We start from the raw sequence: 14,849 nt of genomic DNA, 5'->3' as shown, positions 1-14,849 counted from the left end.
CTGCATCAGCAGGTGGACTCTCAACCACTGCGCCACCAGGGAAGCCCCAACCTGATATTTGATTTTGACTAAGCTAGACATCTCTATGTCCAAAGAGCATAAATGACAAGTATAAAATGCTAGAATGTTAAATCACACCCTGGGACCCAGCAGTACAGATAATAAGTACTTTAGTAGCCCTATTACTAGCAAAGACGTAAGAAGGGCACCAATTCTTCAAAGAATTACAACTAGTAACAGACATGGTATCAAAGTGCTTAAAAATTACAGCTTAAGACTGTTATCTACTGTCAAGAGCCCACGTCCTCATCCACAACTTCTGGTGTGAGGTAATTTCCAGTAATGCTAAAAGCAGTCATTCGTTTTCAAGAACTTCCATCTACAGTTAAATGCACGTATTTATCATACTAGATCTGTTACAAAATTACATACTGTATGTGATGTCGGAAGACTAGTGTCAAAATTTATGATGTTTGGTCTCTTGGGTTCTTTGCTATCCTGGTCTTCAACTTCCATTTCAATTTCATCTTCTTCCTCATCCTCTGCTGTAAAAGTACAATATTATAAGGAAAAAAACAAACAAAAAACAGAGGCATGAACATGTAAAAGCTATGTTCCCTTTCAAATACATAATTCCTTCATGAGGATTCTGGGCCCATGAAAAGAGAGGTTCTTGTAAACACCACACACACTTGGGAATCTGAACAGTACTGTGAAGAGGCAGCTGGAGGGCTGGGGTCTAGGCTGGGCTCTGCCACCAACTACTTTTTTTAAGTCAATGTTTAATTTTAGAAGAGTTTAAGACTTTCAGAAAAGTTGCAAAGATAATAGAGTTCCTGTATACCTCACATCCATTTCCTGATAGCTAATGTCTTGTATTAGGGCGGTACGTCTGTCATAACTAAGGAATCAGCATTGGCACATTACCGTTAACTAAACACATTTTATCTGGAGTTCCTTAGTTTTTATCTAATATCCGTTTTCTGTTCCAGGACCGCATCCAGAACACCACATTACATTTAGCTGTCATGTCTCCTTAGCTTCCTCTGGGCTGGGCTGGTCTCTCAGACTTTCCTTGTTTCTGATGGCTTTGACAGTTTTGAGGACTACTGGTCAGGCATTTTTGTAGAATGTCCCTCAATTAGGATTTGTGTTTTGGGGAAGAAGCCTAGGAAGGTGCAGAGCCATTTTCATCATGTCCTATCAAGGGTGCACACTATCGACGTCACCTATACCTACTGAAGCTGACCGTGCTCACCTGGATGAGGCAGTGTTAGTCGGATTTCTCCACTGGAACGCTACTTTCCCCCTCCTTTCCACATTGTACTCTTTGTAAGCAAATCACTGGGGACAACTCACATCTAAGAAGCAGCGATTATGTTCCACCTCCTTGAAGGGGGACATACCTGCATAAATGATTTGAAATTCTTCTGCAGAGGAGGTTTACCTCTTCTCCCTTGCTAGGAACTAATTTTGACACTTCAGACAATTCATCCCACCTGATTAAACCTTAGTTCCCTCATTTGAAAAATGACAGGCATGAACAAGAACAATCTCTAAAGTTCTTTCAAACGTTTAACTTTAAAGAGTTTCTGAAGACAGGAGGGAAGTAAGGAAAGAAGGAAGGAGAGAGGGAGGGAGAGAAGGAAGGAAGGAGGGGAAAAAGAGAGGAAGGAAGGAAAGAAGGAAGGAAGGAAGAAAGAAGCAAGCCCCCAAATAAACTTCTAAGTGGATAAAATGTCTTTACAAAATAATTATTTTCCTTTGTGCATATCATTATTTAAATCAAATCACCTCCAGCTAGGTCCCTGACAAGAAAATATAAATGTTTTTCAACATGGCAAATGCCTTGGACTCTCTATCAATTGTTATAAATTCCTTAGATACATAAGGCTTTGTCAAAGAGAACAACATAATTATTTCAATTTAAATTCAAATGTGCAGTGGTTGAACACTTCATACAAAATTTTCCTAAGCACAAAGGAATTTCATTAAGAGACCGAGAGATAACAAAGAAAAATCTAAACCGATGACAAAAATATTCTGAATCTACTTCCTTGCATTCACAATTCTGACAGCATGGCTTTCACTAAGCATTTTGACACTTTATTGCTCTATTACACAGAGTTTAAAAGGTCAAATTTTAGCTTAAAGGCTAGAATTCATAATTTTAAAATTTACATTTTAACCGCTCCAACTTCCGTCTCTAAATGATTTCCTTACACAAAGTAGTCTTTCTCGTGTATAGGGCAGAAACCCACTTCCCCCACTTGGCTGTTTATCTATTAATGTTTTGTTTGGTTGGGACAGATTCTTCAAATCTTAAATATTAAGCTAGTTCCTTAGCATTTAAAGTGGATTACTCTTCAAAACAATTCATTCTACATGGATGTATGGACAATCCAATGTTTCTACAAATAAAACTCATGTATGATTTGCAAAAGCACGATTATCGTATTGACAATCTCTCTGAGCCCTTTTGCACCCGATTTTTTTTGACAAAACGCACTGACTGTTGAGAGCTTCCAGGGTGAAGTGTGGTGACTCATCTCATGCAGGAGCAGCATGCGGATGCCAACAGAGCATCAGCATCTTCCCTGACACACTGGCTTTGGCACAGACAGAGCGGGGCTGATGCCTCTGAAAAAACAGCTCAACTCTTCAGTCAAGTCCAATTCATCTAGGTTGCTTCTGGATCGACCACTGAGTCTGATCCTGATTTATTTCTCTGGAAAAGGCCCCTCCTATATGGAGGGCATGCCTTCTAGTCTCTTCCTGTTCCAACCCACGCTACTCCCAGTGGGCAAATTAGTCCTCCAAGCACAGCTTCTCTTAGGTCTGAAACCCACAACTGTTTCTTTACAACCCACGGAAGAAACCCCCAGTCTCACTGGCAAGAGATGCAAGATTCCCGACACTCCGACCCAAGCTTCCAGGCCTTATCTTCTGCAAGCCTATCCTAAGTTATAGGTTTTGGATGTCTCCAGGACACCCCACAGGGCTTTCCCCCAATCCGTTTAGGCCCTGAAACAACCCCTCCCTCTGATGGAGGGTAAGAGCATTTGCTTAACTGGCCTATATCAACGGCCTTCTGCTAGTTATATTTTCAGGAGCCTCATATAGATGATAAACCTCCTCAGGTATCAGACTGTGTATCATACCTCTTTTCATCCCCAGGACACCTAACATACTTCCTGACACACAGTGAAGGGACTCAGCTAATAGTCTCCATTTGGCTGATACACCTCTTGGAAAGCATCTCCTGTCTAGAGCATTCCACGATAAAACTGTACAATCATTCCAGGTTTTTTTGTACCCAGTATTCCAACATAAGTCCAATGTATAAATTTTCATAAAACATAAAAGAGAGAGAAAACTGAGTTTAACATCACAGTCCTAAGTATCTCTAATTAAGCTTGTTCTACCATGTGTTTGAACTATGTGCCTAAGAACAGACCAAATACTGTCTTGGCTGTGAAGTGGTTGAGAAACACCACCTATGCAGACAGATAGACTCGGATAGGAGTCCTGGCCCTGCAACTGTGTGACCTTGGGCAAGTCACACACTAATCTGCCAATCCATTTCTCACCCACCAGATCAGGATTAGAAAAGAAATGTGGAGAGGATTAAACGGAGAAACGCATGCAAAGCGCTTATGGCAGGGCCCGTGACGCGGTAAACTAAACAGTTAATGCATGATAGCTGTCACCCTTACCAAAGGGAAGAAGTCGAGGAAAAGTCTGGGCTGCTGAGCTCTGTCCCAGTCCCCCTCTCTTCCCCTGACCCAGTTTCAGACCATTTCCTGGGAGCCAAGTTCTGGACACACGGAGGATGGACAGCATGGGATCCCTGCCTTTTGGGGGAGACCGCCCTCCCCGCCTCCCAAACCCTCGTCCCCAGCCCGGGGGACCCAGCCGCTGGGAGAAGCGCCGCTACTGGGTCCCTGGCCGGCGGCCCGATGCGCGGCCGCTTCCGGCGCGGCCCCGCCAGCTCCACAGCGCCCGCCCGCCTCCCCGGCCCCGCCGTGCCGCTCAAGGCTCGGGCCTCTCCCCCTCCCGCCGCCAGGGACCGGCCCCGGGCGGTTACCGGGCAGAAGCGGCAAGTGATTGCCCATGTTGTTCCCAGCGCCCTGCGGATCTCCCTCGCCGGCCATGTCTGTTTACCCGCAGAGGAGCTTGGGACAGGGCGGCGGCCGAGCCGCCGGGGGAGGGTCCTCGCCGCGCCGCCGCCGTCGCGCCCGGGGCCACAGCGCCCTCTGGCGGCGCCCGCGAAACAGCGCGCCGGCCCGCCCGGAAAGGCGCAGCGGGCGAGAGGGCCGTCGCCACGGGGGCCGAGCGCTGTGTCCGCTGGTCTTGGTGACTTGGTGCCCGCCTCGCTCGGTGAGAGCCATCGCCTGTTCCCACCCCTGGCACGACATTTTACACGTGGAGAAACAGGCTCAGATTCTTTAGTCTCCACCTCGCTCTTAACGAGGGGGCCGGGGAGCAAATAGAAACCCAATTATACAGCATTAGCTCCAATTTTTAAAATAAAAACCGTATACATGGAGACTGGGCCAATGCATCAATTACTCCAAGGCCGGTTGGATTGTAGCTGATTTTCTTTTCAACAGTCTTAAGTAGTTTACATATATAATTAACATGTATTGGTCAGAAACAAATACCAGAAATGATGATAACACAGAATACAAAAAGGCCTATGAGTGGCAAGTGAGATTGTCAGAATATAAAACAGCTTACTCATTATTACTTTAACAAAAATGAGTCATTATATGGCCAAAAAAAAAAAAAATACTGCAGAATGCAAAAAGATACATAATTCTGTTGACTGGTAAGGTTCCTGTTTTGGAGGATGGAGAAAAGTTTCCTTAGTATCTTTTCAAGTCATCTTTTCAGTGAAGGAGGAAACTGACAACTCCGTATATGCCATAAAACACCCAAACATGGTGGGGAGGAGAGGGGTGAGAGGACTGCTCTGAAGAAAACAATAGTGAATGCGGTATTTTAAAATATGTTTGTTCCAAAAGTTTGCTCACTGAAAAGTTAAAAGCCAAAAGAAAACCTCGGGAGAGAGGCTGATGAATCCATTCAGAGTCACTCGGCCTTCTGTCCCTGAACACACTCTCAGGCCTTGGTCGAGTCATTTGTAGCCTCAGTTTACCCATTTGCAAAATGAGAATGGGTCAAACAGCATCTCAGATTTGTTCTAATTAACAATGGCTGCAGTATTAATGATAGCATTGCCTTTTATAGTTATATATAACAATTACAGATTATAGGTTAATAACAATTACATAGGATACATTATTGTGATGGGTCAGTAGAATTAAGATGGTCACTATAGACAGGTGAAGGATGAGAGAAAGGAGAACGCAGGAGAGGGAGAGAGAACAATGAGAGAAAGGTTGGTGTGTGTGTGTGTGTGTGTGTGTGTGTGTGTGTGTGTGTGTGAGAGAGAGAGAGAGAGAGAGAGAGAGAGAGAGAGAGAGAGACCGAGAGAGACCGAGAGAGAGAGAGAGAGAGAGAGAGACCGAGAGAGAGAGAGAGAGAGAGAGACCGAGAGAGAGACCGAGAGAGAGACCGAGAGAGAGACCGAGAGAGAGACCGAGAGAGACAGAGACAGAGAGAGACAATGGTGATAGCAAGTACACATATATATATATATATATACATTAGCAGTCTTACTATGGTTTATAGAATTGCAAAGAACTGTGCTTACCTGCAGCAGAAGTTTCTTTACATAGCAAACATCTGGCCCCTAAACAAAGAAGCTCTGACCTTCCCGGGTCCTCCCCAGAGGTGGTACCAGCACTGTGCCCTGCACCCCGGGTCAACCAAGAACTCTGTGGGCAAGAAAGGACAGCTGTGAGCCTGGCGGGGTCAGCAGATGTGGCTGGAAAAGCACTCGCTCCTCTTTCTTCCTTTGTGCTCAGCCCCAGGGTCACTGATGCTACCATCTGTGTACCTTTCACTCCCCATTCACCTCCTTTTCCTCGCCTCCATTCACATTCACCATCTGCTCCCGCCTTCATTTCATTACCCTCCCCGCTTCGCTGGAGTCTACCCAGTCTTCCATAGCTTTGTCTTTCAATAGGGGTAACAACAAATGATCACTGAACAAAAACATCTCAGCAAGCAGGTTTCTTGAATTAAGCCCTGGTTATTAAAACCAGAAAGGAAAACATGATCATTCACCATTTATTTTTAATTGGGTAACTTTATCCTGAAATAAGGCATCACACCGAGTGGCTTACATTGCTTCTTGTTTGTATGAAATGTATTCATTGATAAGGAGCTCTGCAAACCAGTGGGAAAGGAAACTTATAATTTCATAGATCTTTGTCTTATAGTTCGAGAATTAACTTTAATAGCATATAATTAAGGCTGATATTAGATGAGAGAAAATGCGAATCAAAAAAGCCCCACTGCACTTTTAATTTCTGGCTTCTACACTATGTTAGCAGCAAGGGATACACATACTGGGAAGAGACATTTTGGGCTCCCTTCTGGCTTTTGTATCATCTGCAAATAGATTTTTAATGTGTTAAAGAAAACTACCGCCTTGGTCTAAGCAGCCAATGATCTCTTGCCTGGATTACCGCAAGAGCTTCAGTGATGGTTTTCTGGCTTCCACCTTTGGTGCCCACAGCTCATTCTCAACAAAGGAGCCAGAGTCAGACCACGTGACCACCCCGCTCAGAGCCCCTCCTTCCCTCCCCACCTCACTGTAAGCCACCTCCTCCCAGTGGCCTCCACATCCTGCTCTGACCTCCCTTCACTACCGTCCAGGCTCTCCCACTGCTCTGGCCCCTCTGTTACACAACCAGGCAGGGGCTGCTCCCACCTCAGGGCCTTTGCACTGGCTGTTCCCTTTGTCTGGAATGTTCTGCCCCCGTGTGGGCATGTGATTTGCTGCCTTACATCTTCCAGGTCTTTGATGAAATGCCCCCCCTTAGGGAGTCTTTCCCAGATTACCCAATATCTAACTGCAACCCCACCCCAGTCTCATCACCCTCTATCCTCCTTCTCTGTTTTATTTTCTTTCAGAGCACTGATCACCTTCTAAAATACTGTGAAGCTTACTTTTTAAAAATATCCTCCCCACTCCAAGAATGTAAACTCAGTGGGGGAAGTCAGAGATCTATGCCCCTTGTGTCTACTCCTGTGTCCCAAGGGCCTGTCACTTAATAAATGCTCAAAAAAATGTTTATAGAATGAAGGAATGAATGAATTGCACAGTTATGGGAGACATTGCTGATTGACCCGACACCAATTCCTCTCTTCTTCCTGGCCAAGAACCCTCATTTTGTTTGGGGCAACGGTGTGCCCAGCCCCCCAGAGTCACATTTGCTCTAAGCCCGTCACAGCCCACTCCCCTTCCCTGTGATTTTTTGCAGTTCGTGGCAGCCAGGAGACACAGTTCTTCTGGCTGATGTAACACAGAGAAAGTCGGCTTGGCAGCCATGGAGAACAGCGAAAACGGAAAGTTTTTCCTTCATGATTAAAGGACGAGATTTCGTTCCTACTCACTCCTGCAGGGATGAAGATTAAGCTCCATATTGGTTTGCCCAATAAAATCAGCCAAGCTAGTCCAAACAGCCAAAAAGAGCTTTCGAAGGAAATCATGAACTTCAGAAAAATCAAAGCTAGGTTTACTTGTAGTTATAATATTATCATTTTTAAATGAAGGGATTAATTCATTAATTTTGGAACTCTGTAAATCTTCTGACTCTTTACCTTTGTATGCAAAAGCACAGGTAAGTGACAGCTTTACCTCGTCCCCAGAGCCCTTTCCCAGTCTTCCAGTGTGACACTTCTGTCTACCACTCTTAAGACAGAGGTCAAAAACTGGTGACCCCCAAGAGAGAATTCGAAGGAAGTGTTTGGTCTTTGTGGTATTTTGAGTTTTTGAATGAACAGACAACATTTAGACATTGAAGGATACACATACAAATATTGATTTCCTTTTGAAAATGGGAACATTTGGCAACTGTAGTTTAGATTCATGTGTGGGAACAATTGCCTTGAAGAAACTGGCAGCTGCCCTTTTAGATGGGGTGGCCCTGCCTGGATCCGTTCGGCATTGTGTTTGCCACCTGTCGTATGGGCACGTATAGGGAGAGTGACACCAACCCTAACTGGTCCACGGCAGCCGTGGTGTGTGTCTAGTGGACCAGAGCACCCACTGCCCCATTCCCCTCTCCAAAGTGTGCCAGTTTGGACAATGAATTATATGCTCCTGAGGAGCTTGGAGCACAGTGCCGGGTCTATGCAGTCTTCAACCACCACTGTGGAGGATTCCAAGTCATGTTTAGCACTCCTTGACAAGAAAGGGTTGGAGTTAGGGATCTTCAATTCTTTGTAGCTCTGCAACATTTTCATGAAGTAGTGCTGTGACTAACTTAAGAGAAAAATCTTTGGAATTAAAATCCTGTTAAGTCTCATGTTCCTAATTTCCAGAAACCATAGCTAGTTTTCAAAACTTGCCCAAGTGGAGAGATCTTTTTAATTGGGGGGGGGGCGGGCAACCTGAATATCAGGAAAAGTAATATTCTATTGGGGCAATGCATCTCTTCTTTACTTCTCACCTTCAAGCGCTGGGTCTGGAAGCCATTGTCACGGGATGTACATTTTGGCACCTATTATCCTGTAAATCCCAGAGTTAAAAGGGAATGAAAGACGGATCTTGGCTGTTTATGCAGCCCTGGAGGGGAGAGAGCAGGCAGAAAACCAGATGTAGAAGGATATTTCATGGCCCCTTCAAAATGCTGACAATTTTATTAACTGCTCACTTTCATATTTCAGTAATATGGTGAATCATTTGGGATTCGAAAAAATACCTTTATATACATCTTTGACTGCTACGGTAATATTTTCAGATACACCAGAGCCTATTCAAGTCCAAGCAGGTTGGATTATTTGCAAAAATGATTATTTGTGATGATATTTAATGCTGCAATTTACTGAGACTTCCTGCCATCCCATCCATCTCTGACCTGACAGGTAAAAGAGGGAAGATTGTGCAAGACAGTAAAGTGTTGGGCAATTTATGGTTTTAAACTTGTATACTGTTTTCATGATTCATCCAGGAGCTTCTCCTGACGCCACGTGCTGTTTCCACTGCAGTTAAAGGCGTCCAGAGTATCACAGGGAGATGAACGCAAAGCAAGGAGTGCAGAGTCCTGGGTTCTAGTCACTACCTTGTTTCCAGCTGTGGTCTTGGCTGGGTCATTTCAGTGTCTCCCCCCCGCTGGCCTTTTAGTCTTAGTCTTGCATGTAACGGTTTACAATGGCCAGGATGTGTGAAGTTTTGCAATTAGAACAAAATCTCAGTGGATTAACACAAGTTTTTCTTTTTTTCTTTTTTCTCCCAAATCAGGTCTGTTCTGGTTTGGTGATTCTCTGAGATGGATCCCCCGTCTAGTCTGCTTCTTCAGCCTTGTGCCATCTCTTTATAGGTATATACGTCTATAATCACCGATTGCCATGGTATAGAAAAAGGTCTGAAGAATTCAGCACTGCCTCCTAAATGTTCCCGCCTGCTAGTGACACCTGTCCCCTCCACGCATATTGCACTGGCTGAAGTGAATCCAAGCCTGACTTCAAAATACTCTGTACTTTGGTTGCACCAGTAACATCTGCCACAGGGTGGAACCAACTCAGAGCTTTGCCTGTGTGTCCGTGGGTGTGTGTATGCATACATGAATGTACATATGTGTACAAACATATATACACATATACACACACATATTCAGACATATACCCATATATGTTTCAGAATACTTTGCCCAGATAAAATTTACACAGATGCATAAATAAATAAATAAACAAATGAAAGTGGAACGCTTGAGGTCGATGCTGTTAGCTCTCACCACACTTCTACACTTAAGGGGCACGATGGTTCGACAATCCATGGACAGTTCTAAAACGCTGTGATGTGACCCAAGGCCAGGAATTGAGTAACTCCATAAGCTACTAGCTCAAAAATAAGAGACCAGCACGATGACCAGTGCAGACGTAATGAGAATAAACTAGCTCATAACATCTGGGCTATATGAAAAGTCAAGCAACTCAAGAGGGAGATGAGAAGAGAGAAAGGAAAAACCGCTCAGATTAGGGTCTGAATAAATATGATTCCAATGGCGTGAAGAGGATTTGGGTCCCCAAATTCTAGTAAATGCATTCTTACCTACCACTGACTTTAGTTTACCTTTCACGTCAAGAAGAGGCAGAAAAGTTTAGATCCTTGGTGTTAACTGGGAAAGGTATGTCATGTGAAGTTATTAATGGATGCATGAGAAATGTGGCTTTCAATGAAAGAAAAATAGAAAGTTGGATAAAACAGTCTAATAATGTGTTCGGTAGAGAAACTAACTGGAAAACCAAGTAGACAGAAAAAGGCTTAGATGATGTGTAAGCCGGCTCCAGAGCTGAGAACAGAACCTGGACGTGTTCAGAGACAAAAATCGTTCTAAGACTCCAGACTCTGAATTACTTGGCTCTTCTTCAACTCAGATTAATAAGCATGTTCACTGCTTGTGTGCTGTGTGCGAGGTGATGTTACAGGAACCAGGGAAACTGACAGCGCGAGGAAACACACAGGAGTGGCTGTGTGCGAGGTGATGTTACAGGAACCAGGGAAACTGACAGCGCGAGAAAACACACAGGAGTGCCTGTCCTCGGGGAGCTTACATCCTACTGGGAAAATGAGGATAATGAGTTAGTTAGAGAAAAAAGATGACTGAAATGTAGTCTCTGCCCTTGGCTGGGTTGTAGTGTGAAGGTGAGGGGCGGGGGAAGCAGCATATAAACAACCTAACAAAGTACCCAGAGCAGCAGCCACATTATACGTTGCTTTTTTTGGTCAAAAAACACTGTATGTAAACCATGACGGTTGCTGGAAGGAGCAGACGCATTTCTATAAGGAGTTCAGGGACCTTCTAAGAGGAGAGGGTCCTCACCACTCTTATGAAACCACTGGACTCGGCATTGACACAGGGCTAGTTAGCGTGGCAGTGGCAACACGAAGAAGCGTCTCCTTCAATTGTCCACATTTCAGTGATGACATCAGACCGCTGCATGTGGCTACAGCAACCAGCAGTCGGTAGGCCTTACAGTGTAAGCATGTTAGATCGGCAAGCACTGAAGGGATGTATCACTCACTCAATTTCCTTCATAAAAATTACTTACAGACTTAATGTTAGCCATCTGAGAGCTTAATAAAAACTAAGGACCCAAGAAGAGGGATCTTATTATGTAAAAGGATTCACCTTCAGTCCTTACATCTAGAAATTTATCCCATGGAAATAATTCACAGAGCAGACAAAAATTTACACACAAAGATGTTCGAAACAGCATTATTTAAAACATGCAAGGTGGAAACCAAGTCAATGTCCAATATTTTCTGAGTCATTTGATCTCTTCCTTACAAATTGTTTCTCTGCTTGAATGAGTCAGCATCAGTTTCTTTTTGTTACTGAAAATCCTGACTGATATATATGGAACGAAATGGACAAACAAAATAATACACAACCAAAATAAAGAAATATTCTGACATAGTGGTTGCCTCTGAATACTGGGATTCCTCCCTCCCCCCACTGGCTTCTAAAACCTTTCTAGTTTTCCAAGATGTCATGATTACAATAATTTATGAGTAAACATAACTGTAAGTACTGTCATAATTTAAAAAAAATTAAAAGGTGTATTTTTTTTTTCCCAAAGGGATCACAATAGTAGTTGAAATAAGACGCACATAAGTGAGAGCACAGGCCACAATGTGACAAGCGCTGTCTAGAAGAACTTCCTGCCGTGGGAGAGTAGTGTATAAAGAATTACTTCACTAGATGGAGTCATACACTGGCCTCGAGGTTCACTGCTATCCAAACAGAAACATATAAAATCCACCTGAGTGGACCAAGTCTTGGGCCCAGCACCATGCTCTTGAGATTGTCCTTGTTTTATTATGAGTTTCCTGTGTGCTTGGGCCTCCTGGCAGCCTGACAGAGCACCTCCTCTAAGTTAGAACACTTAGTTCTGGTTCTGTTACTTGCAGACCAGCAAAAACACATGTTAAATGGTTACTCTGATCCAAAATTGATACGCATGCTATCCTTTCATTGAATCTACAGCAATCTTGAGAGGCAGGTGCTATCATCCCTATTTTTTATGATCACAAGTCACTTTCTCCCATTGAAGTGGGAGGTTCAGGCTGAATAATTTTCTAGGTCCCAATCAGCTTTCATTTTCTATGACTTGGTGAACTCAGATCTTAGCTCACAGTGTGTTCCTTAACCTTTATCCTATCCACTTGGTCCTCACCTCTCCACTGCCTAGATCTACCTCTAGATTTGTCCTTTAACTATAGATTTGGAGCACTATTCTTGCTTCTTTGTACCCCTCAGCTTCCCCCAAGACAGATGACATGGAGAAGCAAGTCCATGGGGCAGGAAGATGAAGAATGCATGTAGGTTTCTCTAGACTAGTAAAATTAGGTGTGGCCTTGACTCCACTGCAGGCTGCAGGGGTTTTCCTGGATGGATGGTAAATGCATCCCAGGATGAAAGTCTTTTCTTTGGAGACAGTAGACGCAAGCACATAGAGATTTTCATTTTGATGCACAAGGAGGACTATTTATTAATGAAGTTTAAAAATAAGGGTAACTAAAACTTGGTTTTCATAAACTAAAATAGGGGTATTATTAGACTTTGCTAAAGACTTTCATTTTCTGTTCTATGAAGAAGTCTGGAAACCACCCAATGCTTTGGCAGTACGGCAAGTATGGCAGCATAAGAACGTGGAAGCATGAGGTGAAGGGGTTCCCAGCACTTTCTGGAAGGGTTCTGGATTACATGGACTGTGTCTGTGCCGTCTCAGTCGGTCTTGGTCCTGGACTGTTGCTCTCATTGTTTCATGAATTGATGTAATTGAGAAATTATTTGGGGATCTGCCCTTGCTGATCATTATGTTGGTTGACTGAAGCATTTTCAGAGATGTGATGGTTACTGTGTTCACTCCATCATCTAGCCATCTTGGAGTTCTTTTGTTCTAGAAAGCCAGAACACATAGGATGGACAGAGGTAGGGCTTTTGCACTGCTGTAATGAGTCAAGAGCTAAGAAGTCAGAGAGCCAGTGATTTACAGTCCAGCTTGATGTCTTTTGTGCTTTATCACATGGCTATTGCACTCTCAGCAGGAGTCTCTCTGTGGTGGCTAAGATGCTGGGGCAGCCACCATATTCCAATCAAGCAAAGTGACTGTTCTGCTTTAAATATATGTCAGGCCTGCCCCTGGAAAAGCAGAGCATCCTGGGATTAGCCAGGCCCTCAGCACAAGCTCTCACTGTGCCAGGCTTGGGCTTAAAAGAACAGAGTGGTGAAGCTCTTGTTATTCTGAAATAGTCAAGTGTAAATCTTGCTGATGATGGTTTGGCCCAATGCCTTGGGCAGAGATGTAATCAATGAATTTGAAAAGCCATAAGCCTTTTCCTGAAAAAGTATTTCCTACCTCACTCAGCTCAAGGGTCCCTTCATCCAAAAATCTTTCCTGATCACTCCAAGCAACTATGGCATTGGCCACTTTATTATGAAATTTTATTTTTATCTGTCCCATTATCTGTGGAGTGTCTGCTGAGGACAGAGACCATGCCTCACTCCTCTCTGTATGCTCCGTGAATAGCCCAGTGCTGGGATGGGGTTGATAAACAATTGTTGGACCAAATTCAACTTGAAAAAGAACGTGACAGACAGAAAAGTCCAGCCTCTGTCTATCCTGTCACAGTATGTGCTGTTAGAGGGATGGCTTACAGAGAGAACCCAATGCCACTTGCAGCAACATGGACGGACCTAGAGATTATTATACTAAGTGAAGTTAAGTCACACAGAGAAAGACAAATACCACATGATAGCATTTATATGTAGAATCTAAAAAAAATGAATCAAATGAACTAACTGACAAAACAGAAATGGACCCACAGACATAGAAAACAAACTTCTGATTACCAAAGGGGAGAGGGGCGGAGGAATAAATTAGGAGTCTGGGATTAACATATACACACTACTGTATATAAAATAGATAACCAACAAGGACCTACTGTATAGCACAGGGAACTCTACTCAATATGCTGTAATGACCTATAAGGGAAAAGAATTTGAAAAAGGGTGTATATATATATACACACACACACACACATATATATATATATATATATGTATAACTGAATCACTTTGCTGCACACCTGAAGCTAACACAACACTGTAAATCAAATATACGTCAATAAAAAAAGGTAGTATAGGCCTCCAGGCCCCAAGTTAGGACAAAAGAAAGGGGAAACACATGGAAGATAATGATTGTAATGATCTACCTTAGCTGAACGCTTTCTACCTGCCAAGCCCTGGGAGAGAGCTTCCATCCATTATTTCAGTTAATTCTCCCAATAGCCCCAAATGTAGGCATTTTTAAGCCCACTAGAAGGGAACCAGAGAGGTTCAGTTTGGTTATTAAGCCTACACAGCACGGAAGCAGCAGAGCTGGTAATTCAAATTCACACCAGTTTGTCTCCAAAAAGAACTTAGTGACTCTAGTTGAAGACCATGAGAGGCATGGTCTGACCACAGGTGGGACACACCCTGTGGGACAAGGGGCAGAGCAGGAGGGAGGTGGGTGTGGTGGAAGCCTTGGCAAATATGAGGGACATGCAGCCCTTAGAAACAGGAGGAAAGGAAGGATGTTGGGGGGAGGGTTGCGGCATATGCTGGGTGCAATAATGATCCTCCAAAGAGCTCCGCAACCCAAGCCCTGGAACCTGTGACTATGTTACCTTATGTGGCAAAAGGGACTTTGCAGATGTGTGA

General features: G+C 43.8%; 1 protein-coding gene across 4 annotated transcripts in view; it reads right to left on the bottom strand.

Annotated features, from left to right (window-relative positions):
* The window catches only part of CRBN (cereblon), a 544,932-nt gene that overhangs the window by 21,141 nt on the left and 508,942 nt on the right, over positions 1-14,849 (bottom strand). For 2 of the 4 annotated variants that reach the window (XM_033437190.2, XM_033437189.2), the window contains exons 7-8: positions 5,720-5,843; positions 433-545 (exon numbers count right to left, since the gene is read on the bottom strand). In XM_033437190.2, the coding sequence (XP_033293081.1) occupies positions 433-545; positions 5,720-5,843 (237 nt within the window). Of the gene's footprint in view, positions 1-432; positions 546-4,087; positions 4,229-5,719; positions 5,844-14,849 lie in introns of those variants that run through there. The other 2 variants (XM_004274771.3, XM_012534832.3) reach the window with 2 other exon arrangements.

Source organism: Orcinus orca, chromosome 10, assembly GCF_937001465.1.
Source record: "Orcinus orca chromosome 10, mOrcOrc1.1, whole genome shotgun sequence".
Taxonomy (NCBI): Eukaryota; Metazoa; Chordata; class Mammalia; order Artiodactyla; family Delphinidae; genus Orcinus; species Orcinus orca.
This window is presented reverse-complemented; position numbering and strand designations above follow the sequence as displayed.